General features: G+C 44.1%; 1 protein-coding gene across 1 annotated transcript in view; it reads left to right on the top strand.

Moving 5' to 3' along the window:
- LOC147674021 (uncharacterized) overlaps window positions 1–27,679 on the top strand; it is a 416,608-nt gene that overhangs the window by 213,700 nt on the left and 175,229 nt on the right. Inside the window, exon 3 of the mRNA XM_086945099.1 lies at window positions 9,056–9,283. Coding sequence (XP_086801225.1) covers window positions 9,056–9,283 — 228 coding nt within the window. The remainder of the gene's footprint in view (window positions 1–9,055; window positions 9,284–27,679) is intronic.

The following is a 27,679-nucleotide window of genomic DNA, read 5'->3' as shown; positions in this document are numbered from 1 at the left end:
GAGGATCATGCTGGGGTAAATTTAGGGTTTATGGTAGTGCAGTGGTGTTTGTGTAGTGTAGGGGGTCACAGTGGGGTAGATTTAGAGTGTAGGGTGGTGCAGTGGTGTTTGTGTAGTGTAGGGGGTCGTGCTGGGGTAAATTTAGTTTTTAGGGTACTGCAGTGGTGTTTGGGTTGTGTAGGGAGTCATGCTGGGGGTAGATTTAGGGTTTAGGGTAGTGCTGTGGTGTTTGTGGGTTTGTGCTGGGGGTAGTGTTTTAGGGTTTAGGGTAGTAGAGTTGTGTTTGTGTAATGTAGGGGGTCATGTGGGGGGTAGTGTTTTAGGGTTAAGGGTAGTGCAGTGGTAATTGGGTTGTGTAGGGGTAGAGTTGTAAGGTTTAGGGTAGTGCAGTGGTGTTTGTGTAGTGTAGGGGGTCATGCTGGGGGTAGTGTTTTTGGGTTAAGGGTAGTGCAGTGGTTTTGTGTAATGTAGGGGGTAGTGTTTTAGGGTTTAGTGTAGCACAGTGGTGTTTGGGTAGTGTAGGGGGTCGTGCTTGGGGTAGATTTAGGGTTTATGGTAATGCAGTGGTGTTTGGGTAGTATAGGGATCATGCTGGGGGTAGTGTTGTAGGGTTCAGGGAAGCACAATGGTGTTTGCCTACTGTAGGGGGTAGTGTTTTAAGGTAGTGTTGTGGTGTGTGTGTAGTGTAGGGGCTCAGGCTGGGGGTAGTGTTTTCGGGTTTGGGCTGTGCAGTGGTGTTTGAGTAGTGTAGGGGGTAGTGCTCGCCAGGGAGTTAATAGGAAGTCTACTGCTGGTATTGAAAGTGATTTTTTAGTCTGCATGTCAGAATTTTCAAAGTAAATAGAAGAGGATTTGAGATCTCTCTTAAAACATGCCCTAATTTTTCTTTCTACAACACTAACCATAATTTCTATGACAAAATGAACCCCCTCATTTTGTTCCTTTTGATATTAGATATTTTAAGTGTTACCAGTTTATTCAAATCAAGATGGCTTCAGGTGTGCCATACTTTTGTCATTAGTAAGGCTGTTAGAGCTCTAGTTGTTCTTTAGAACACTCTGGGCAGCAGCAGTAGAACACAAAGGAATCAACTGACAGCCCCTGCCCTTGTTGGATGTACATGTTTTATTGTAAATGTCTGACTTCATTTTCACATGACTGAGAAAGATGATGTGAATTTACAGAAATAATGCTCTCATTTTAGCTTCTGGAGCACCTTTCAAACCTCTATGGGACAAGAATGAGAAAATAGTTTTCTCTCAAACATGATTCATGATATCCCAGCAGAAGGCTTTTTCACAGGGTAAAATCACCTTAGAACACACCACAATTCCTAAAATGAGTATGGTACCATCAACAAATGTTTTCTAATGTAATTAAAGTCTTAAAACCTTCTATTAACTGCAATGCTTTTTAATGAGGTGCTATCATGTATATTAGTCCCAAGATGGCTACCAACACTTCTTGGATGAACTGCTGACAGCCAATCAGATCTCAAAATGAGATGTGTTGTTCGGCTCCGCCCAGATATATATGTACTTTTTTCCTTTAATATCTTAAAAACTACTGAACAGATTGACACCCAAAACGTGTTTTCCCCATGCAATTTTCCATAGGGACCTTTAGCCGCAGCTACAGCCCGAACTGCTGAAAGGAATTACACCAAATTTGGCAAAGAGGTAGTCCTCAGTTCAGACTCGGCCTTTTTCTTAAAGGGTTTCAATCTGTTCAGTAGTTTTTTAGATATTAAAGGAAAAAAGTACATATATATCTGGGCGGAGCCTAACATAACATCTCATTGTGAGATCTGATTGGCTGTCAGCACTTCATCCAAGAAGTGTTGGTAGCCATCTTGGGACTAATATACAGGATAGCATCTCATTAAAAAGCATAGCAGTTAATAGAAGGTTTTAAGATTTTAGATACATTATAAATCATTTGTTGATGGTACTATACTCATTTTAGGAATTGTGGTGTGTTCTAAGGTGATTTTACCATGTGAAAAAGCCTTCTGTTTACATATTACCTTCCGGCGGTTGCCAGTAGGTAGATATAGTTAGAACCTATTTTCCATAGGAAATCTGCAAAATTCTATTTGGAATAACTTTGGCACCGGTTGACGAATCTTCGCGAATTTCCAAAACTAGGCCTGGTCCGCTCCGCTCCTATCCTGAAAGTCTCGGGCGATTGGTGAAGCGGGGGCTGAGAAAAAAGGGGGTCCCAATATACATATATTCACTGAAAAAAACATAGGTTTTAGGGGTGTTATAGTTAGCTGGACATTTCACTCGTACAAAACCTTTGAAATTCCTCCGTTATAGTTAGTTGTACTAACTATAACTCGCACGCCCACAATTCACTGCTGATGATGTCACATATTACATCATTCATGACATGGTCAGTGACATCACTGATGACATCTTAAATGACATCACTGATGACATCACTGATGACATCCTCATCCATGAATGTGGATTGGTTCAATATTTTAAATAAGTATTATATATATATATATATAGCAATCTGCATTAAAGAATAAGTGTATGTATAAGTGTCTGGATGGAGCATTTAGTAACACTGTGATTGACTGTCTAAGTGACTAATTTAAAGTGTGTCACTAAATATAGGGGATAGTAATTAAACTGTGTGAATATCTGTATCGCTTTATCTCTTGTTGTGTAAGCTACTATATACGTTGTTTACTAGCTATGTGAAAGTCTATACTAGTTATTAATTAGTTAGGTGAGTATTTGTATGGGATAGTGAATGTGTGTGTGGTTGGGTGGGATGTGTGTGACTGTCCAAAGATGTGCAAATAGTTGATTTAAAAGGTATATGAGGTTAAGACTGTATGTGGAAACACTTGTTTGAGTGAGTGAATCTCTTTATGGGTGTGGTGATGAGTAAATATAGTTCTCAATGATACATGTCCAACAAAGTAGAAATAGAAAAGGGAGTTTATGTGACAGTTGTTGTATATAAATAAGTATACATAAAACGCAGTGATTGTATGAGTGACTGTATCGAAAACTGTATACTTGTAATAGTCATTTTAAAACACACGAAGTATGAGTTACTATCTATATGAATAAATAAAGGTGTGTTTGTATAAGTGTGTAGCTTAGTAAATGTAAGTATGATTAATTGTTTGGATAAGTGAGTAGTATGACTGAATAAGTGAATAGGATGTGTGCGGTGTGTAATGTTAATGTAGGTGTATAAGTATATTTAATAGTATTCTGTTGATCTTTGTTAGCATGTATGAGTGAATCTATAGGTAAGTGTTTAGATGTGTGTGTAGATGTAGGAATCACCGAGTGGGTTTTTAGAAACTTATATTGGTGTGTCACTGGTTTCAAACATGGTACTCCATATTTTATAATGAGTGTTGAAAGGTTATGCTAGTGTATGATGAGGTGTATCAGATTGTCACGTGGATGATGTAATCAGTGATGTCATCAGTGATGTCAATTGAGATGTCATCAGTGATGTCATCAGTGATGTCACTGACCATGTCATGAATGATGTAATATGTGACATCATCAGCAGTGGATTGCAGGCGTGCAAGTTATAGTTAGTACAACTTACTATAACAGAGGAATTTCAATGGTTATGTACAAGTGAAATGTCCAGCTAACTATAACACCCCTAAAACCTATGTTTTTTTCAGTGAATTTCTAAGGTTTTCTAAATGCTAATGCCTAACTATAACATGTCTGAAACCTATGTTTTTTTCGGTGAATTTCAAAGGTTTTTTAAATGCTCATTCCTAAATATAACATATCTGAAACCTATGGTTTTTTCAGTGAATTGCAAAGGTGTTGTAAATGACAATTTTTAAATGTATTAATTGTTATATTTATTTGCTTGATACTGATTTCCTACATTTTTGTAACTATTTATTTTTAGATATTTTATTTTTTAAATTACATTATAATTACATTATACATTACATTACAAAATATACTTTCTCATAATGAATTACTTTAGTTTAAATACTTTGCAAATAGGCAATAGACTTTTAAGTACAGTAGTTACAGTTGTTGCAATGGGTAACTCAATTTCAAACACAATGCAACATTGAGCTCAATGTGAATTTCTAGTTAAATGCAATTAGTTACTTTATGGCTTACTTTTCTAACCACAGAACTGGATCCTAGATTCAGTCCTTGGACATCTCCTGTAAACAGTTGAGTAAAAGCGTTTCGGTTACAGTAGTGATTTTTAAGGAATATTATTGTATTTTAAAAATTGACACTTCGAAATTTTTTCACATAGAATCGCCAATGTTATCCTATGGGAGGAAATTCACTTACCAGGTAAGTAATGTTATTGTTACTTTTTCTTACTCAGTGGTGGATCCCGGATCCAGCACTGGTGCATCTCCTGTAAAAAGTTGAAAAAATGTGTTTAGCTCATAAAGGCGATTTTTAAAGAATATTTTTAGTTTATGAAAATAGACACTTCGAAACTTTTCAGGTGAAAACCAGACAATGAATTCCTATGGAAGGAAATACAAGTTACCAGTAAGTACGGTTAAATTTACTTTTCAGGGTCAGTGCTGGGCTAAAAGATGCAGCACTGATAACAGGTAAGTAAATCAGAATTTGTTGTTCAGATGATTTTAGGTGAATATTTTAAAGTTCCAAAATTCCACACTTAAAAGAATTTCCAAGTGAAACCAGTCGATGTTAGGCTATGGAAGGTAATTCAAGTTACTGGTAAATATGGTTAGAATTACTTTTCAGGACCAGTACTGGGCTCAAAGATGCAACACTGAGGTCGCTCCTGATAACGGGTAAGTAAATCGGAATTCGTAGTTCTGCTGATTTTATAGGAATATTTCAAAGTTCCAAAACTCCACACACAGAAGAATTTCCAAGTGAAACCAGTCAATGTTAGGCTATATAAGGTAATTCAAGTTAATGGTAAGTATGGTTGAAATTACTTTTCAGAATCAGTACTGGGCTCAAAGATGTAGCACTGAGGTCTCTCCTGATAACAGGTGAGTAAATCGGAATTCGTAGTTCTGCTGATTTTATAGGAATATTTTAAAGTTCCAAAACTCCACACTTAGAAGAATTTCCAAGTGAAACCATTCAATGTTACCCTATGGAAGGAAATTCACTTACCAGGTAACTAGTGTTATCGTTACTTTTTCTTACTCAGTGGTGGATCCTGGATCCAGCACTGGTGCAACTTTTTCTTACTCAGTGGTGGATCCTGGATCCAGCACTGGTGCATCTCCTGTAAACAGTTGAAAGAATGCGTTTGAGTCATTTAGGCGATTTTTTAGGAATCTTTTTAGTTTGTGAAAATAGACACTTAGAAACTTTTCAGGTGAAAACCAGACAATGGAATCCTATGGAAGGAAATACAAGTTACTGGTAAGTACGGTTAGAATTACTTTTCAGGGTCAGAGCTGGGCTTAAAGATGCAGCTCTGGGTTCTCTCCTGATAACAGGTGAGTAAATCGGAATTCGTTGTTCGGATGATTTTAGGTGAATATTTAAAAGTTCCATAACGCCACACTTAAACCAATTTTCAATTAAAAGCAGTCAATGTTAGCCTATAGAAGAAAATTTAAGTTACTGATGAGTATGGTTAGAATTACTTTTCAGGATCAGTACTGGGCTCAAAGATGCAGCACTGAGGTCTCTCCTGATAACAGGTGAGTAAATCGGAATTTGTAGTACATCAAGTAAGCGCCACAGAGCTGCGTAGCACAGAGATGTAAAAAGGGGCACAGCCTGCACCACCTCTCTGCAACTCAGCGCAGTGGCACTTCCTGGAAGCACCTGGTGGGCTACTTGGCCCCCATGGTCCCTCAGGTTTGAAGTGGAATTTTTCCCCAACTTAAAATCCGCCACAGGGCATGTTTCCACACATCACGTCAGGCCCTTCCCTTCACCACTGTGTAAACGTGCCCTGTCACTGTTATAAGTTGAGAGATTAAGTCCCCTTCAATCCTAAGGTTCCCTAGGGTCAAACTAGCCCACTAGATACCTCCAGTAAGCGTCACAGAGCTGCGTTGTAGCCAAGTGTAAAAAGGGGCGTGGACTCTGATCACCTGTCTTCAACGCAGCTCCCTGGCGCATACTGGAGATACCTGTTGGGCTTTTTGGCCCTCAGGGACCCTGAGTATTGAAAGAGAATTAACTCCCCAACTTCAAATGCGCCACAGGGCGCGTTTGCACAGTGGTGAAGGAAGGGGGCGTGGCCTGAGGTGATATGTCTGCAAACACACCCTGTGGTGCGTTTTAAGTTAGAGAATTAATTCCTCCTCAATCCTGTGGGTCCCTAAGGGCCAACTAGTCCATCAGGTACCTCCAGTGTGCGCCAGGAGGCTGCATTGTAGAGAGCTTAATGAAGGTACCTGGTGGGCTAGTTGGCCCCCAGGGACCCTCAGTATTGACAAGGAATTAATTCCCCAACTTAAACCGCACCACAGGGCGTGTTTGCACATATGTGAACTCAGTCCCGCCCCCTCCCTTCACCACTGTGCAAACGAGTGCTGTGGCGTGTTTTAAGTTGGGGGATTAAATCCCTTTCAATCCTGAGGGTCCCTGGGGTCCAGGTAGCCCACCAGGTACCTCCAGTAAGCGCCACAAGGCTGTGTTGCAGAGAGGTGTAAAAAGGAGCGTGGCCTGGAGCACCTCTCTGCAACGCAACCCCGAGGCGCCTACTGGAGGTACCTGGTGGGCTAGTTGACCCCCTGGGACCCCCAGTATTGAAGGGGAATTAATTCCCCAATTTAAAACGTGCCACTGGGAATGATTGCAGAGTGTGTTTGTGAGGGGGTGGGGCCTAGGGACGGTTGCGTCTTTTAAAAAAAAGTAATCTTTTTTGAAAGGGTGTCTGTGTGGTCCCCTTCCTTTTACTTTTTTTGGGCCCTGGGGACCCCATCCCCCAGGGCCTGACCCCCAAAGATGAATTTTAATATATTTTTTATGGGAAGGGGGCAGCGTGGCCCCCCTCCCGTAGCCAATTCTGGGCCCTGGGGACCCCATCCCCTGGGCCATGGCCAATTAATTTAATATTTTTATGGAGAGGGGCTGCATAGCACCCCTCCTCAGGCCACTTCAAGGCCCTGGGGTCCCCATTCCCCAGGGCCGGCCATTGTTTGTTTAAAAAAAAAACAATTATTAACTGGGGAGGGGGTCCGCGTGCTCCCCTCCCGGGCCACTGGTAGCCCCGGGGACCCCCTCCCCCGGGGCTGGCCCTCACCGTCCTAGGGGAGCCGGCATTGCTTTTCCACATGGGGAGCAGCTAACATGCTTCTCCCCCTGTGGAAAAGCAAACTGCTTTCCTATTTGGAAGAGAGAGTAGGTTTCCTGCTATCTCTTCCAAATAGGATAGCAGTTTGCAATGACAGGGTGGGAGCTGCGAGGCTCCCGCCCTGTCATTGCAAACTACAGTGTCCCGGGTGTGGGCACCCGGGACACTGCAGGAGCCGGCCCTGGGGGTTGGCGGTCCCCAGGGCTTAGACAAGTCTCCAGGAGGGGGGCCGCGCGGCCCCCCTCCCATATTTTGAAGAAGCCCTGGGAGTTGCGGTCCCCGGGGTTTGGGGACTTGAGAGCCCCCCATTTTAAACAAACCCCAGGGATGTCGGTCCCCGGGGCTGCGGGGGCCCCGTGACCCCGCGCATATATTAAGTTAGAGCCCCGGGGGTGGCTGTCCCCGAGGCTGGGGGGGCCTCAGAGCCCCCTTCACTTAATGTTTTGAAGCCCCGGGGTGGCGGTCCCCAGGGCCTTGGGAGCCTGAGAGCCCCCCCATCCATTTTAACCCCTTCCATGCTGATGACGGAACGGTTCCGTCATCAGCGTCGGTTGAGCTGTGCTGATGACGGAACCGTTCCGTCATGACTCCGCCCGCGCAAGGCGGAGTCAGCACAGGCGGGGAATACGCCCGCACGCAAGGGTTTAATCAAGCATTATGGTGCAAGGGTGCCTGTGGTGGTACTAGTCAGCCTAAAATGTGCAGCATGTGGAGAGAGCCGAACTGTGCCACTTCTTTTCTCTGCTTTCACCTTATCACGCAAACGCTTGTGTGAAATGTTTTTATTTGCAACCCCCAAAGTGAAAGAGTGTGCACAGATGTATGTATTGATGGCCACACTTTGTAAAGTACCCTGTGTTTCTGTTAAATGTATCATTATCTCAAATGTTTCAGATTTTTCTTGCACACATCTATTAGGCAAAATCTACACATTCTAAGGCAATATCGATAAATACTTGAACCTGGGTTTTGGTTTAACCAAGCCACATATAGTAAGGTAATACGTTCCTTAACCTCTTGCATGCTCATGACGAGCTCAGCTCGTCATTAGGCACGGTTGTGCTGTGCTCATGACGAGCTGAGCTCATCATGACCTCCGCGTAACGCCCACACAGGGATAATTCCCCTGCTGTGCTGGGCATTCCATTCAAACGGGCGTGGTCATGACGAGCTCAGCCAGTCATGAGCACAGCGCCACGTGCAGCGTGATGAGCAGAGCTTGTCACGAGCACCGTGGCGCCGCAGTCGGCCCCCCTCCCCCGCGTCGCGGGTAATTAGCTCCGCGGCGAAGGGGTTAAGAACCACCCTTCTTGAAATTATCTTCAATATCATCCTATTTATGTAATATACTTGTGAATGTATATGCCAAGAGGCTTCAAAGGAGATCCAACCTATTAACATAGTAAATGCAAACAAGAAATCACAGCTTTGAGATTTGTGAATGTAAGGATTCTTTACCCTTTTTAGGCTCCCTACCATTGATTCTTTGATTCACTGATCATAAGCAGAGATTGAGGAAGCCTACAACATTTACATCTCTATGGTTTTAATGTTTTGAAAAGGCATGGAAATATGTGTATTTGGTTTCGTAATCATGCCTTTTTTAAATTGACAGGTGCAATGATATGTAGTTATCTGATCACTGAAATCACGTTTGCCTGTTTTTGCCAAATTGATAACTGCTAGCAACATAAAAAGTTTATTTTATGATATCATCTTATAAGTCATTAAACAAAGTATAATCAACAATTGTTCTGTTTCTTTGCAAACACTTCAGGTGCCCACACCAGAGATCCGTGCTCACAGTCTCTACTTTGACCTTTCTGCATATGGTGTGGGTATTTCAGCCAGTAGCAAGGAGTCGTTGAATACACAGCAACCTGCAATGAAGTCCGGATTCCACCTCAAAATCTACGGCACATTCCGAAACCGATACATGGCCTTGGCCTGCCCAACATCAGATTCCAAAGTCGTCAGATTCCTTCGTCACACAACTAACTCCTTAGTAAGTATTACAAATGTACTCAAACTGTGCAAGCCTACACTGCATAATGAGTCAATACCATGGTCTGCTCACATAATAATAGTTCGGAACTATGTTTTATCTCACAAAATTCCAGAGGTAAACACTGCATTCACGGCCACGGCTGGCGAGTGTTGTGCCAAGAGAATTGGACACTATGGCTGTGGCGAGAGATGCTCTTTGGATTTTGTAACAGTTGGCAAAACAACTCAGTGCATGCTTTATGTGCTGATTGATGTAATGTGGAATATGGAATAAAGAGGATAGCATTGTACAACTGGAGCATTGACGTTGGGTCAGGGGCCTGAGATTTGCTCGCGCTCATGTCTCGATGGGATCACTGAAATAATATCGAGGGACAAAATATCGACTTGCCAAAATATCGTGGACAAAATATCGACAGTCAAAATATCGAGTTTGTATCTACAAACAGGTAAGTACAAAAATATCGAGTACAAAATATCGTTTACAATAATATAGATGTAAAAAATATCGACTTTATTAAAAACAGTGTTAAATTAAATTAATATTAAAATCTTATTACTAAAATATACTTAAAAATACTTACATTAACTTATAATAATTAAATAATAAATGAAAATAATAAAAACAAAATTTACAATCTTATTTGTTAAAACATATATATATAGTAACATACTATAATTAAATAAGATACTATTATATTACCGTACGATACCAGAAGTGTAAAAAATACTATTCCCACTCCAAAGAGTGCAAGCGTAGGGAAAGCGTTGGATAGCGTAGGGGTTAAAATTACTATTCCCACTCCAGTGGGTGCAACAGTAGGGAAAACTGACCCTGAACCCTAAAAATACCCCTTTACCCAAAAACCCAAAACTGACCCTGAACCCTAAAAATACCCCTTTACCCAAAAACTGAAAACTGACCCTGAACCCTAAAAATACCCCTTTGCCCAAAAACTGAAAACTGACCCTAAACCCTAAAAAAAACCCTTTACCCAAAAACTGAAAACTGACCCTGAACCCTAAAAATACCCCTTTACCCAAAAACTGAAAACTGACCCTGAACCCTAAAAATACCCCTTTACCCAACAACTGAAAACTGACCCTGAACCCTAAAAATACCCCTTTACCCAAAAACTGAAAACTGACCCTGAACCCTAAAAAAACCCCTTTACCCAAAAACTGAAAACTGACCCTGAACCCTAAAAATACCCCTTTACCCAAAAACTGAAAACTGACCCTGAACCCTAAAAATACTCCTTCACCCAAAATTAATTAATATTATTTAATTACCAATTAATTATTAATTAACAATAACAATAAAGTAAATATATTAGCACATTAGCTGTAATTAATTTAATTTAATAATTAATATTATTTTTCCCAATTAATTAATTAACAATAACTAAAAATGATATATATAAATAAATTACTTTAATTAATGCAATTAACTAATTAATATTATTTAATTACCAATTAATTACTAATTATAAATATGTACAAAAATGTATTAATTAATTAACTAATTAATATTAATTAATTACCAAATAGTTATTAATTAAAAATATTTACAAACATATATTAATTAATTAATTATTATTAAATTACTCTCCACCCTTATCCCCTATTAATCCAACATCCCGCTCCTAAACATTAACTACAATTTATATTACTATTAATAAAAAAAATATATATTTTTAACCTTTTTTCTACATATTATTGAAATTTTTTACTTTGACTAATTATATATATTTTGTCGATATTTTTGTACTCGATATTTTTTATCATTATTTTAATCGATATTTTGACCAACGATATTTTTTATATCGATATTTTATTATTATCGATATTTTTAACTCGATATTTTGTCCATTCGATATTTTTGAGTCGATATTTTGTCTGTGCACCGTCTCGATGTTATGGTTCAAGTGTGGTAGACATACCATGACTGGCACACGGGTTGTGGTGTTTTGAAAACATGGGCAGGATATATGTAGAGGGTGAAGGGTTGGTTGATTCATTCATGTGCGGGACTAAGTTGAGTCTGCATGTGCTTCCGGACAAGAATAAAGTTATGATTCTAATTCTTACCGCAATGTGGATCATTGTGTCTTCTCAACACTATCTCACCATCGTCGCCAGTGTTGAGAAGACACAAAGATCCACATTGAGGTAAGAATTTGACTCATAACTTTATTGGCATTGACTTTGTCACCTCTAAGGCCAGGGGTCACAAAGACAGTGCCAGGAGTCACAAGGGGGGAAGCTAGGGATTGCAGATGCTTGAGTTGTGTGGTTACTCCCTCAACTAATACCCCAATTACTTGTATGCAGTGACTACTGGTTGGGAATGATGGCGGGGGAAGGTAGGGAGAGTGGAAGTTTAGGGAAAAAAAGGCCTAACATTAGCACCACCGATCGCTAGCTGATGCCTCTTCTCCTCCAACACAGGAACAGGAAGCACCCAGCCTCCCAAAATCCCCTGATCAATCACAGCGCCGCTAAGGCAGCGTTGTGATTGGTATGAGCACCACAATTAAGAACATCTGGTCAGCTAAATAAGAGGATTTAATAGCAGAGTCATTGATACTGAGGATCTTTAGGCACCATAGTAATGTGGGGTGATCAATAGTGCAAAGGCTGCTGAAGGATCTAAAAATACATGGATAAATGAAAGCTGGCTGTGGTTAGCATAGCTCATAAAGAAAGTTAGATATGTGTGAGAAGACTATTGAAGTGAATCGCCCAGAAACCAGATAGGAGGGGGTGTAAGCACGCTGGTTTATGGAGGAAAGGGAGTAATGTGGTTAAAAACAAGGTTTTGCAGTATTTTGGAGATGTGCTTGTGCTCTCTCTTCTAAACATGGTAAAATTGGCTAATGCTGAATTGACAGCTCTAATTGACATGTAGGCCCCTAGTAAAGTGCTGCTACATGTACCCAGGGCCTGTAAATCAAATGCTACTAGTGGGCCTACAGCACTGGTTGTGCTACCCACTTAAGTAGTCCTTCAAACTTGACTCAGGCCTGCTATTGCAGCCTTTTTGTGCAGTTTTAAATTGCCATTTCAACCTGGCAAAATAAAACTAGAGGGCGGTATTGTAGCTTGAGAGTAGAAAAGGGAACAGCTGAACAGGAGCAGGTTACTGCCTCATAAAATGGAAGGACCAGCACGAGAATGAGATTATGCCGATAGAGGCCGAAGGTATGTAGGAATGACATTGACAGCTCGATTTATGGGGATGGGTTAGCACCGCCTAATGTAACATGAGCTTTGTGGAACTGTATGTTGAGGTATTATGTTTTTTTAAAAAGCCCAGCTGAGTCTATTGATTAGAACTGTTTGGGAAGGTGAAACAAACAGAGAGTGGGCAAGTGATAATAATTAATGAATAACATGATGTTCCATTCATCGGGCGAGGTTCAAGAGGTGTAGGTGAATTAGGGAATGTTTATCCAGTGAAGAAGAAGCCTTTTTAGGCACTTAGTTGATAGCATGTCGTTACGCTAGCAGAGGGAAAACGTTAATTGAGTGGGGACTGTTATAGTAAGGCATGAACAGTGAGATGTTATACTGATTACCCTGAATACATGAATCTAGAATATAGAATTTAATTATGGTGTTGTTTAATTTGTAGTGAACCCCTGACGAAGGACTATGATAAGTCCAAAATGCATTGGGAATGACACTTTCTACAGAGGATGATAAATGTGTTGTTCTTGCTTCAGAAAAAGGCCTGGAATGGCATATCTGCTGCATTACAATTAAACAAATATATTCAGTCTCTCATGTGACCTGATGAAATGAGACAAAGAAATTGCGAAAAGCATGAAATAAAACTTTATTGAACGTGGATAATTCAGTGGAATTTTTTGTATTTACTTACAGCTCTGCATCCGGAAGAAGGAGTGTTACTTCACCCCTAATTGCATTAAAATAAACCTTTTGCCAGGCCCGAAACTCAGTTTTTGAGACATATGTCACCCCTAGGTAGGCCCTAAACCACCCACAGGGTAGGGTGCAATGTATTTAAAAATTAGGAGAGGTATTTTAAGTTTTACATGTCTTGATAGTGAAAAGCTCTTAAATAAATGTTTTGCTATTGCGAGGCCTACCTTTCACATAGGATAACATTGGTGTTACATTATTACTTTTAATAAGCTGTAGCTGTAGCTTCCAATTGGGAACAGGCAAACAGTTCATGTTTGGTGCCTTTGGAATTGTAATGAAAATTTCTCTTTTATGGAAAAGTTGGATTTTCAATTACAATTTTGAAAATGCGGCTTTTAGAAAGTTGGTATTTTCCTGTCTTAGCCATTTAGTACTTGCAGCCTGTCTCTGGGTGTAGTTGGCAGTTGGACTTTGTGTACACAAGAGAGAGCTTGGTGTGCCTCGATGGGCTATCACTGGCACGATGAGAGGGTGGAGTTACACACAGCTCCACTTACACCACTGACACCTACATAGGCTGTGTCCTGTCTTCACACAAAGGATTGCATATCCCCTGTAGTTAGTCTGGAGCCAGGGCAAGGGAGCCAGGAAACCAGTGCACTTCAAAGGGAAACTGCTAGAATCTTTCACCACTTCAAAGGAGGCACCAGCTATAAATATTAGACATCAGACAAAGACTCCTTAGTACACTCCTGGATCTGTGGATAGTACAGAAGAAGGGCTATGGTGCAGCTTTGGTGCCTGAAGGACTCCACTTTTTTGCCCTTCTACTCTGCTGCCTGCTGCTCTGCTTGCTTAGAAGGAAGACTGGACCTGCACCCTTCATACCAGGCTGAAGTGACTCCAAGAGTCAGTCAGCTGGCGTCCTGTTCTCAGCTACTGGGACATAATAAGCTCCGAAGGCTCCTGGCAATTGCCCAGCTGATCTGCTGCCTGTATCTGCTGCTTGGACCAGCAGCTGGACCTACTTGAGACCTGATGGCTTCTCCTGGAGTGCATTCCTGACCCCCAAATGGTGCTTCTGGACCCTTGCTGAGGCTCAATTGAGCTCCACTGAAGTTTTGGGGGGTTTCGCAAAACGAGAATTGGCCTGTTTGTAGGAAGACCATGCTGCCCACTCTAACCGCCAACACAAAGTCCCAGAAAACCAACTCTTCAAACTAAACTACATCTCCATGGTGACTGCTAACACAGCGCTCCAGCCATGAGTGTCTGTGATGCTGACAGGATCTTCATCCAACTATAGGTCCATTTCTCTGCTGCCCTTCTTCTCAAAAGTCCTGGAGAAGTATATTAACTCAGTGCTAACAGACTATATAGAAGGTAAGCATGTGCTTCATGACAGCCAGTCTGGCTTTAGAACCACTCTAAGCACAGAAACAGCCCGATTGGAGGTTTTGGAAACTACTAAAACTCAGAAGCGCAAAGGGGGCCGCGTGGTACTGATACTGTTAGATTTATCCGCAGCCTTTGACACCGTGCCCCATGACCGGCTCCTGCTCAGATTAGCGGAATGTGGTGTAAGGGGCACAGTGTACAATTGGTTTGCTTCTTTCCCTACAAAGCGGCAGCAGGAAATTTGGTCTCCGCCCTTTACTGCTGCCATTCCTCCAATGCAAGTGGGGGTCCCACAGGGTGCTATTTTGAGTCCCACACTCTTTATTATCTATATGGCCCGACTTGCAGGCTTGGCAGAATCACACGGAGCAAATATTATGTCCTACGCCGACGATACACAACTTTTGTTCACTTGTGACAAGTGTGCAAGTTTTCATGGAATGGAGATAAATAAATGTTTAACGGAGGTCTAGCGATGAAGTCCTAAATTCAAACTGTCGCTGGTACCTGCTTTGGCTTGATAAGAATGGTAAAAAACGTTCTTCCCCTTCCCCCGGTGGAATCCAGTAAGATCGTAGTACACGCCTTAATTACATCAAGGTTGGACTACGTAAATATCCTGTAACTAGGGCTGCCTGAACATTTGCTCAAGCGGCTGCAGGTTGTCCAGAACGCTGCTGCTAGAGCTATTCTTATGGTAAGTCCCAGAACGCGTATGTCGCCCCACCTGCAGGCGTTGCACTTGCTCCCGGTGAGAAAGAGGATCCAGTTTAAAGCCTTAGTGCTCGCTTATCGTGCCTTCTATGATATGGGTGTGGTCTACCTGAGAAGTAGGATCCAACACTATCAGCCTCAATGGGTCATAAGATCTTCCAGACAATCCTTCATGGTGATCCCCAAGATCATGAGATCTCGAATAGGAGGACAGTTGTTTCAGGCTCAAGCTGCTCGCCTGTGGAACGAACTGCCCCTTAATATCAGATGACATCCGGTCGGCCCTTCAAAGCTTTTTGGTCGATGCTTTCCCTGCTCCTCATCGCACCTACTAACTCGAACTAAACTCTAAGTGCTGGACTAAGAAGGTAACTTTTAAGTGGGATTAACCTCGCCCCTGTATCTGACCCGTGCTTCATCATGGTTGGCCTGAACGTGTGGCTTTCTCCTGGTCTCTCACGAACAGATCTCTGTGAGTGGTCGTTGTGCTCTTGGGTGCAGTTTTCACCGGAACATTTAAAATTGTATATCTCCAGTTCTACTGATTGGACTTTTGACATTTTGGTGTCAATGTATTCATTACGTTATAATCTATTTTTCTAAATTGGTGTAGGATTTTTCTTGTGTTGTGTTTTAACTTTATGACTATTTAAAGTGCTGCAAAAATACTTTACACATTGCCTCTAAGTTAAGCCTGACTGCAATGTGCCAAGCTACCAGAGGGTTGAGCACAGTTTAATTTGTGGTTTGCTTTGGTCAAGCACCACCATGAGCTGTTCGTCTTACTCGACTCTGAGAAACCTGACCTACTGCTCCTGACCGAAACTTGGTACTGTGACACTTCCCTCCCCGTTCTCCTGGCCACCCTACCCCCCTCCTATGTGGCCCTACGAGCCGACCGGCCGGCGGGCAAGGCAGGCGGTGGGGTCGCCCTGATCGCTCGGTCGGAGTTGAACTTCCAATCACTTCCCTCCCCCCCCATTCCCCCTGCTGACTTCCTGGTAGTCCGCTCTCTTTCATTTTCCCCCCCCATCACCTGCCTATTAATGTACCGGCCTCCCCAGCCCTCGCCCGCATTCTTGCCGGCCTTTCAAGACCTGTTGGCCAACTTGGTGGTCAACTACGCCTCGGTCTTGGTGCTAGGGGACTTCAATTACTGGCCCTCTGACCCACACGAGTGCTCAGCCTCAAAATAGTCTCATCCCTTAATTTCGTGTCGCACATATCCGTCCCCACTCACTCCCATGGGCACACACTGGACCAGGTCTGGTCCCTCAACCTCCCTGTGGCCTCGGCCACCGTCTCGCCGTGCCCTTGGTCCGACCATGCCCTCATTTCCTTCTCTATTCCCCGTAACGTGATGCCTAAAACTCCGCATGCCAAAAACACCTGGGCACGGAACTGGAATAGACTGGATTACCCCTCCTTGACCTCCATGCTCCGCGACTCTACCCCTACTCTTGTTGGCTTACCATCTACCTCTCAAGCCAAGGCCATTAACACCTGGCTGGCTGAAGGCTGCGACTCTGTGGCGCCCCTACGCCGCATCTCCATCCGCCGACCAAAGGACTCTAATAGATGGTTCAATGACCACCTAAAAGATCTCAAACTGAGCGCCCGACGGGCAGAGAGGCAATGGAGGAAAAATTACAATCCCTTATCAAAAACCCACTTCATATCAGCACTGGACAAATACAAAACAGCAATCCTGGCTGCTAAGACCACCTACTTCTTGTCAAAAATTACTTCTGCTGAAAATAAACCCAGGGAAATCTTCGGGATAGTGAATGACCTGGCATTCTCAGACCGAACCTCGCCCAATATCCCTCCCTCCCAACCTCTCTGCGACCAGCTCAATACCTATTTCTTAGATAAAATAGCAACCATCAAGCTCAATATCCCTCCACCCTCTTCTGCCTTCGTCGATCCCTCCCCCCCTCCCCTCCCCTACCTTCTTACCTCTATCCCCCCCCTCACGCAGGACTCTTTTCCGGAGATACTCCCTAAAGTGAAGTCGGGGTCTCCCGTGGACGTCTGCCCAGCACGAGTCCTGCAGCAAATCTACTCCAGCTGCCCTGACCCCCCCATTGCCTTCCTCAACAGCTCCCTGGCACAGGGCGTAGTGCCCTATTCGCTCAAGGCAGCTACCATAGTGCCCATCCTGAAAAAACCTGGCGCTGACTCTTCTATCTCGGCCAACTATCGCCCCATCTCCCTGCTACCCTTTCTGGGCAAGGTGATGGAACGCCACGTTACCGCGGTGCTCAGCGCCCATGTTGAGGCAAATGGGGGACTGGCATCCCGCCAAGCCGGGTTTCGTCCCAGGCATTCGACCGAGTCAGTCGTGGTCTCAGCCTTGGACAAACTCAGAAAGGGTATGGATGAAAACAAACACCAGGCACTAGTCCTCCTTGATCTCTCCGCCGCCTTTGACACGGTGGACCGCACCATCTTACTTACCCGTGTCAAGGCGGCCGGCATCGGGGGATCAGCTTTGATCTGGCTCTCCTCCTTTCTGAGGGAACGCACTCAGGCGGTCCGGCTAGGCGACTTCACGGCCACTCCCCTCCCTGTCACCTGTGGTGTTCCCCAGGGATCCTCGCTCTCCCCCTTACTTTTCAACCTTTATATCTTTCCTCTCATCTTTACACTACAGCAGCTGGAGGTCACCGTCTATAATTACGCGGATGACCTCCAGCTCATCTTTGATCTGTCCCCCTCTCCTCTCTCGGTCTCCAATTTGCAGTCAACTATGACATTCATCAGGGACTGGATGAACCACAACCACCTTATGTCTTGCGTTGTGGAAGAAGAGGCGTGGGTAGAGTACATAGAGCAATTATACGCCCCTGGGAGGGGGACTGGAAATGAGGTACCAGGGGATTGGAAAGGCCTAGTAGAGGACCTAAAACAAGAATGCTCAATAATTAATGTCCATAAGATAATAAGGACACTAAATTTAACAAGAGCTGCCGGCCCAGACAATTTACCAGCCCTGATACTAAACCTAAACCAGACCTGGTGGACGGAATTCTTTGCGAAAATGTTTACCTTAATTTTAGATCAAGGGATTATGCCTCCAAACTGGAAGGGAGCAATAATAAGACCACTACATAAGAAGGGGGATGTATATGCTGCGAAGAATTATAGACTAATAAACCTATTGGATATAGGTGAAAAAATTTTCTCTAAAATAATCCTTGGAAAGCTAAAAGTTTGGGTGGAACATAGGTCTATCGTCCCCGTTGAACAAGGTGGCTTCAAAGAAGGCCACTCGACGATAGATCATTGCTTTGCACTGTGGGCATTGGCTAGGAAATCGATGGAACAAAATGGCAAATTATTTTGCTGTTTCGTCGATTTCCGGGCTGCGTTCGAAACGGTGGACCGAAATAGCCTCTGGGAAGTATTAGAAAACTATGGAATGCCACAGGGTATAGTAAACATCTTAAAAGATTTACATAGTGGCAATTGGGCCCAGGTCATTAAAGACACAAAGGGCTCATTAACACATAAAATCCCCGTAAGGAATGGTTTGAGACAAGGGTGCGTTTTGGCACCCTTGCTTTTTTCAATTTTCTTGGCAGATCTCCCCGCTGCCCTGGAAGTTGAAAGAAGTGCGAGTCCACGTATGAATTGCAATAAAGTGTCATGCCTTTTATATGCCGATGACCTTGTGATCTTGGATCAAACCGAAATGGGCCTCCAAAGGAAATTAAATGTTTTTAAAGAATATTGTGATAAAAAGTTTTTAACTGTAAATATGGAAAAAACTAAGATCCTATGCTTTGGAAAGAGGGTAAATAATTTTAACTGGTTTTTAGGACAGGAAAAACTAGACGTAGTAGGTGAATACAAATATTTAGGCCTCTGGTTTAATAGCTCACTAAAGTGGAATACCCAAGTGGAGGCACAGACGGCTAAGGCTTATTCCTCGGTCTGTGGTCTGAAAAAATTCAATAAAGATTACGGTGACATGTCACACAGACCGCTTTTAAAGGCATTTGAAGTGATGATCCCCCCACAAGTGCTTTATGGTGCAGAGGTGCTTTACCTGAGTGGTAAAAGAGGGTGGGATCGGGAAGAAGGTAAAATTTTAAAAATGTTGTTGGCCTTACCAAATAGCTCCATGATCCAATCTATCAGAATGGAGGTGGGATTGACATCATGGGATGTAAAGACTCAAACGTCCTTAATAAGATTTTGGAACCGACAGGAGTCTGGTGGTGAAGAGAAGGTATCGATTTGGTGTAGAGAGGAAATTCAAGCGAGCAGCTTACGCTGGGCGCGAGATGTGAAGAAAACTCTCCAGACGGTAGCTGCGCGCTTGAAATTGAGCCTCTCTCCACCATTGTGGAATATAGTCTGCACTAAAAAAATGCTTAGAGACAAAGGGCTTGAATTTTCAAGATCACAAGACCTGGATTATCTGAGGTTAAAAAAATCAGTGAATTGGGTAAGGAATGAATGGGAAAAGGAGGTCCGGTTCCCATATTTGGATTTACTGCCCAATAGATGGCTAAGACACGAAATCTTAAAGGCTCGGGTGGGCCTAAACCCATGGAAGATTGAAAGAAAAATAAGAATGGCCCTGATCCATCCGGACGGAACCTGTAAATGTGGTCTAGGAGTAAGAAATTATATTTTACATATATTGTTTGATTGTACATGGATTTTAGCAATTCGGAAAACCTTTTTACGTCCAATTTTTTTAAAATATCAGGTGACCTCCCGTGCAGATGCCATTGACCTCCTTACAGAAATGTCTTTCTTGGATATTACAATTGCATTGGGGAAATTTCTGAAAGCAACTAGAGAATATGTAACGGAGGTAGCAAAGGAGGGCGAGAGAGATTAAAAAGTACAGTGTTTCCCAATTTTATGCTATGGTTTTACAAGCGTTGTAAATGTGTAAAATGAATTGTAGTTTTAAAGATCTTTTATCACTATGTGTAATCCATTGTCTATGTATGGTTTATAGACTATTGTCTAAATAAACTTTGTTATCAACTTCACAACCACCTTAAGCTGAACCCGGATAAAACCGAGCTGGTTCTCACTGGTGGTTCGTCCAGTCCCTGGAACTCTCTCTTCTGGCCCCCCTCTCTTGGCTCTGCACCGACCCCCTCCACCACGGTCCAAACACTTGGTGTCAAAATAAACAGCCAACTCACCCTCCATTCACAAATCAGTTCTGTGGTGTCCTCCTGCTTCCTCTCTCTCCGCACTATCCGCACTGTCTCCCGCTTCTTTTCCCCCCAGGCACTTAAGATCATTATGGCCGCACTTGTGATATCGAAACTGGACTACGCAAACGCTCTTTACCACGGTATCCCCGCTTACAGTTTGCGTAGACTCCAGACCGTCCAGAACCAAGCAGCCCGGCTTGTGTACGGCCTCCCTCGTTATCACCACTCCACCCCTCTTCTCAGGGAGCTTCACTGGCTCCCTATAAAGGAACGGGCCCTATTCAAGATCGGGTGCATGGTTTTCCAGGCCCGTCAGGGCACTGCCCCCGCCTTCATCTCCTCACTAATCAAGTCTTATGTACCTGCAAGAGAACTTCGGTCTTCTTCTAAGTCCCTCCTCCAGATCCCTCGCTTCACTCGCAAAAAGTGGGGCGGGGCCAATTTCTCCACCCTGGCTCCAACCTTCTGGAACTCACTTCCTGACCACCTCCGCTCTGCCACCCAGTATCTCCCCTTTCGCAGAGATTTGAAAACGTTCCTCTTCAGCCAGGCCTTCCCCACCTAAACTCCCTCAAATATCCCCTTCATCTCTCCCTGGTCTTTTCCACCTCAGTTGCTGATCCCCCCAGCGCCAAGAAACCGCAAGGTGTACGCTGCGCTCTAGAAGTATTTTAAATTAGAAATTAGAAATTTGCTTCTGAGTTCACCATTACAGGGATTGTGGTAGCTGCTTGAATAGGGTTTCACCCCTCTCAACCAGTAACTCAATTTATTACAGTGGTGGCAGAATTACAACAGATTTATTGACAAGATAGTTAATGAAAATTAATATTGGAAAGATGAGAGCAAGATGTTTATGGGTCAGATGCAGTGATAAGATGGTCAGACGGACCAACATGATAAACCATAACATTTTACATGACAGGCCGTACTGGAGGCTGGTATAATATAATAATTTCTTTATTTAGATATATAAAAACATATCTTTAAAAGATTCTTCGAACACATTAAGTACAGTTTTACAGATTAAAAGAATAGAAAAAACAAAATAAAATGTGGCCTTCTTATCAGTGCTGACTGCAATGTGTCAATTTAAAAATTAACACTCCCGGACAATGCAGATGAAGTTAAAGTACATATCATTCTACACAGTTATCAGCGAAGCCTTAGCCGTTTCCAATTTTTCTAAAATACTGTAAACTTGCAGAACAAATTTGGCCAATTTTATATTTAAAACACTGTTTTCTAAAGACAGAGCAGCAATAAGGGCGTGCCTACAAGTCCGAACTCCCAGCCTGTTCCATTCTGGCCTGAGTAGGCATCTGCGTTGAACAATAAAGAAAGGGCATGTACAAAGCATGTGCAGAAAAGTTTCATTTGCTGCCCCACACCCTCTGCACATTAGATCGTCCCTTTTTCGACGCCATACTGGGAGATTTTGAAGGAAACGCCAGTTTCCCAGTCTAAGGGCGATCAGGCATCGCTTTAGATGATGAGAAAATGTTGTCGAAAGGTAATTGGCCAGGGATAATCATTTATAAGAGTTGGCTACTGCCCAAGCATGACTGCGTTTCGCAAGAAGAGCTTTGACCATGATCAGGGGTTTCAATCTTATACCTTTTTTAATTGTGTTTTTAAAGACAGTCTGGCTTGGATTAAGAGCCCAGAGATCCGCAGCAGACATTTGTTGAATGTGGTCATTTAGGAGGCGGCCAAATGATCCCCCCGGGTTGTTCACACTGATTTCCTTCCAGACTAGGAATTCCAGGGTTCCTGCTTCTGCCTGTCTTAGTTTGTGGATCAGCTTAAGCTATGAGCCAACGTTGGAGGCTTCATAATTGTTTAGGCCCAGCTCTAGTCTGACCTGTGCTGGCGAGGAAGAACTCGGCAGGTGAAGCAATTTCTTGTAGAGTTTAGTTGTAAGGTTATTTAAGGTATTATTCATTTTACCCTTAAAAATCTCTATGCCATACGAAAGTGTGGGCCAGATCTTTGCTCTAAGCACTTCCAGTAAGGGCAAGACAGTGGGGCCAGAGAGTCTCCTCAACAGCTTAGCCAAGGATACCAATAAAGCTGTAGCCTTGGCAGAAATCACAGTGTTCTGTTTGGTGAAACTGCTCCTGGAGTCCAAATGGACCCCTAAGTATTTGTAAGATTGGCCGATTGAGAGGCTTTCTTTATCTGTTGACCAGCCAAACGGGACAATCATGGTTTTTTTCATGTTAATTTCTAACCGGTTGTTGACCGTGTATTGCATTAAGGCATCAAGGAGTCTTTGTAGCTCCACTCTGGTGAGACTGAACAGTGCCAGGTCGTCGGCATATAAGAGATTGCATAATGCCGTACCTCCTACTTTGGGTGGATGACTGATTACCTTCTCTAGAGTGCTTGACAGGTCAGCAATGAATAGGTTGAAGAGGAGGGGGGCCAGCACGCATCCCTGTTTGACACCACGAAAGGTCGAGATTTTCCGGGAGAGATGCGAGCCAGACCCTAACTTCACTCCAACCCATGTGTTGGAATACAGCAGGATGATTGGATTCAGGATGTTGTCTGGAATTCCCCACTGCCTCAGTTTTTTCCACAGTGCAGCCCTGGGCACCCTGTCAAATGCTGCTTTGAAGTCGACAAAGCAGCAAAAAATCGACCTGGAGTTTGAAAGAGCTTTGTCAATGATGGTAGAGATTGTCAATAGGTTTGTCATTGTACCTGATTTGGATGCTGGTGTTAAATGAAAAGTAAAAAAATGGTTCCAGATATTTGTAGCAAATAGTCTACCACAATTAGATCGAGCCATTTTAAATCAACAACCTCCAACCTGGATTGTGGAGTAGTTCAGTGTTCTCCGATCTCACTATACCTGTTTATTACATCAGTCCTCCGTCCACTGTTGACACTCAACCATTTGAGTATGTCTCCTCTTTTCGACTAACCATCTGTTGTGTGACTGATTTAGCTGACAATAAGGTCACAATTGCAGGTATCTGGAATAAAAGGGCGTGGAATTTTTGGATCAGTCTTTCTGGTGGCTAAATATATGTACGTTTATGTGAGTTTTCATCTGGGTCAGTGCCTTATGTTGTTTTAGTTACAGGGTATTTTACAACCCATTGCTGTTTGTGATTGTAAAATACAAAGGTGTCAATAATGTTTTCATTGAGAATTTGATGTGTTTTGTGTCTGGTTCACAAAAAAGGTGGAAGAAATGGGAATTCAACCACGCTGACTTTTTTGTACTGTTTTATATGAGTTAATACACCAATGCCTAGATTTAAACAACCAAACACAAAGTGAAGCAAAGTAGTGTATGGCATTTACTTTCCAGTGAAAAAGATGTTTTGTTGTAGAAACATATACTTTTCTCAGCAATCAATCAGCTTCTTAATTTCTAACATGATAGAGCACAGCACACAAATTTGACGCACTGTGCTATACAATTGATAAAACACCGCACAGGACAATGGACTACACGTATGTAGCTTTTTCTCTTCGCAAAGAGCTCGATTCGCAGAATCAGGCTGTGACAGAAAAAAGCCTTTTTCTATGTACCAACCCCTATTTTGCAATTCAGTAACCTATTACCAAATCGCAAAATAGGTTAGCGATTCAGTATTAGGAAGTGGCCTTTTAAGGACACCCCTTTCTAATAGCGAATGGAGTGGATACTGTCACGAGAAGAATTGCCACTTGGGAGACCTTTGGGGAGTGTTTCCTGCGCTTACCAGCGTGACCAGCGGATCCCAGGACCAGCGGATTCCCTGACAGCCGGCTAAACTCCTCGCCGCACCCGCTTCGCGGGTGCCGCGTCGCCTTGCTCTGCAGGGTGCTGCTGCCGAGGAGGAAGAAAGGGGGAGCCGGGTAAGTAAGACCAGCGGGGCTGCGAGCGTTGCAGGGACTCCAACAACCAGGAGTCCCTGCGTGTCCGACATCCAGCTTCTGGTCCGCTCTCCCCGCTGGCACGCCCACCGCCCACCTGAGCACTTCAAAATCAGCCTTCCCTGCCTCGCCTGTGCGGATACTGTCACGAGAAGAATTGCCACTTGGGAGACCTTTGGGGAGTGTTTCCTGCGCTTACCAGCGTGACCAGCGGATCCCCGGACTAGCGGATTCCCTGACAGCCGGCTCAACTCCTCGCCGCACCCGCTTCGCGGGTGCCGCGTCGCCTTGCTCTGCAGGGTGCTGCTGCCGAGGAGGAAGAAAGGCGGAGCCGGGTAAGTAAGACCAGCGGGGCTGCGAGCGTTGCAGGGACTCCAACAACCAGGAGTCCCTGCGTGACCGACATCCAGCTTCCGGTCCGCTCTCCCCGCTGGCACGCCCACCGCCCTCAACGCCCCCTACAAAACAGTTCTAACCTCCCGCAGCGCGGGACGCAGCCCGGGGCTAAGACCGGGCAAAGAGCGGGCCGTTTGAGGCCGTTAGAGGCAGGTAGAGACTGGTCTGGGCCACACCACTTGGTCCTACCGCTCTCCCCTACTGACACCTCCTTCCTGATTACTCTGTTCAAACACCATGTCAACCCGAGAGTACAGAGATAGAGCGGCCAAGACCAAATTGAAAAACGGCACCTTAGATGATTTTATCACCAGAACCCACACAGCTATTGATACGGAGATCGCCAAGATGCAGCACAGGGTGTCTATTGAATTAGACGCTGCAAGAAGATTGTCACAGGAGCTAACTGCAGCTAAAATATCCTCCCTAGGGACGATTGCCTGGGCTAAAACACCTGACCGCCCACTTGGACCCGCCCCTACCCTGATTGTTACACACGTAGACATCCACCAGCCACAAACATCTATTGTACCAACATTGCAGGGGGGCTCTCCATTAAAACCCTCCTACTCCTCACAATCTCAACCGGGTGAACTTGCCGGCCAGGAGAAGGAGGCTGAAGTGGGCCAATCGGCAACAGCCTCAATCCGCAAATCCACGCCATCAAAAGGAGGCAATCCACATACTCCACAAAATGGACCACTTAATAAAAGGAAGCGCAAAAACACCTCGGTATACTCAAGGAAAAAGGCCAAGATAGCGAAGGCCCAGCTATTAACTAAGGCACAATCTCAGGCTTCCCTAAATCCCATTCCAGTGACTAACGTTCACCTTTCTGAAATGAACTTAGTTGACATCCCCCCTCAACCGGTAGTTATACACAAAAATGAAGACCTCATAATAGAAAGTGACACTACTGGGGTCCCGCTCTGTACCATTAAAGGGAAGGATGCCGAGTTTTTAACCATTGTCTGGGAAACACTTAAAAAATTGCTCTCCCCCCTTGAAGTGAGACTGTCACACATTGAAACTCAACTTCTGGAAACCGAAAAAAGCATCTTAAACTTGGCAACTATTTCTATGCAGAATAAAACACCAATCTGTCCACATGGATTTTTCACTCCCATACTTCCATCTGACGCTGTATTTCCTGTTGCTGCTAACCCGCTGGCTCCAGTGAAGGTTAACCTGACGGGAATTACCAATGCCACCTCACTTCCTCCTGCTACCACATCTATAGCTGCCACTTCTATTGCTAGCCCAAAGCTCAAACCGATCCCAAAACCAAGGCACAAGGTAAATACCCACGCCCCAATTAAAAGGGCAATGACAATCACTAACCAATCAGTGGCTGACAATTTACCATCAACCTCATCAGCCACGGTAGGACAACTGGCACCATCTTCGATAGATCAGTCAAACCCGAGGCATAACGGCCATAATTCTAATTATTCCAAATCTCTGAGAGCTAACACTAACAATACACGTCCAAGGGGCTATGTTGACCTTCCTCCTGAAGTAAGATCCTACGTTGTAGTACTGACAGGGGTTACAGAACTGACTTACAACCAGCAGGAGGACTTTGCTTCACTTAAGAACAAAGTGATCCACTGGCTTAATGTCAATAGGCCTATACCCAACCACCTAAGGAGTAAAATCCTTATGGTGCGCAGGGTCCCATGGGTAGGTACCACACACAAGTCAATTAGTGGCGACTGTGTGATTGTCTCCTTTGAGGACCCTAACACCGCACATGCCGTTCACTCCTGGAATAACTACAGTACAAATTCACTAGTAGCATCCAGACCCCTCACTTACTTCTATCCACCCCATTCCTATTCAAATCTGGGAGGGAACTGGAGAAGGATCCCAGAGAGGAATGGTACCTGGGGAGGGCCACCCACCCACTGGGTGGACACACATAGCGGTTGGAACGGGGTGCCGACTTCTAACAGATACGGGTGCCTTGAGGAAGTGGATTGACGTCCACACCTGCCTACCATCGCAGCCTCAGCACCCGTCTCAACAAGTTGCCCGACCCACCCCACGGGTCAACCAGCCTTTATTGCACCAAATCCACACTTGGGTTATTTGATTTCTCCTCCACCACAAAACCAATTGGAGATCTATAACTCTATAGAAGGGTCAGGTAGGCAGGATGTCACAATTCTAAAGCCAACTAAAGCAAAAACCCACAAATCAGATACGAGTGATAAGGTTAACCCCTCCATTCTGCCCTGCCCAACATTAAAGACGGTCCCATTGGGCGCATCCCTCTCTAATCAACAAGGCGTATCCACCCTACGCGAAAGTTCCCTGCTACCAGCTACCACCAATACACCGGAGGCTCCTGGAGTAATTTCCATTCTCTCATGGAATGTAGCCGGGCTAGCTAACAAAGTAGATTCACTGGAATGGGGGGAACTCGTTGAAGGGTATGATATATGCCTCTTTCAAGAGACGTGGGCCAGAGAAAAATATCTTCGACTGGGTTTTTCCACCTTTGAGACCCAAGCAACGTGGGGAGGAAAGGGCCGTCCGTCAGGGGGCCTTTCAATCTGGATTGGGTCCCACTTGGGCTGCAGGGCCACACACTTGGAAACCAATTCCCTGGATTTCCAGTGTGTATCCCTGGAGTGGCCAAGCGGAGGAAAACTAACACTGATCAACGTATCTACTGAAACTGACCCAACACTCGGGGGGCATCATGAATCTTTTGGCGAACAATAAATCTTCAATCAGGCCCATTGGTCCCCCAATGCAGATTTACAAAACACAGGCTAAAGGGGCCACCATGTACGGGTCTGAACTCTGGGGCCATGTAGGAACATCAGATCTCTTGAAAGTGGAGAATAAATTCATCCGAATGCTTGTAGGACTACCCCCTAGCACGCCATTAGTCCCCCTTAGGATGGATTTGGATCTGCGCC

The sequence above is a fragment of the Lissotriton vulgaris genome, chromosome 12 (genome assembly GCF_964263255.1).
Source record: "Lissotriton vulgaris chromosome 12, aLisVul1.2, whole genome shotgun sequence".
In the NCBI taxonomy this organism is placed as follows: domain Eukaryota; kingdom Metazoa; phylum Chordata; class Amphibia; order Caudata; family Salamandridae; genus Lissotriton; species Lissotriton vulgaris.
The sequence above is the reverse complement of the archived record's forward strand: the minus strand, read 5'-3'. Positions and strand labels throughout refer to the sequence as shown.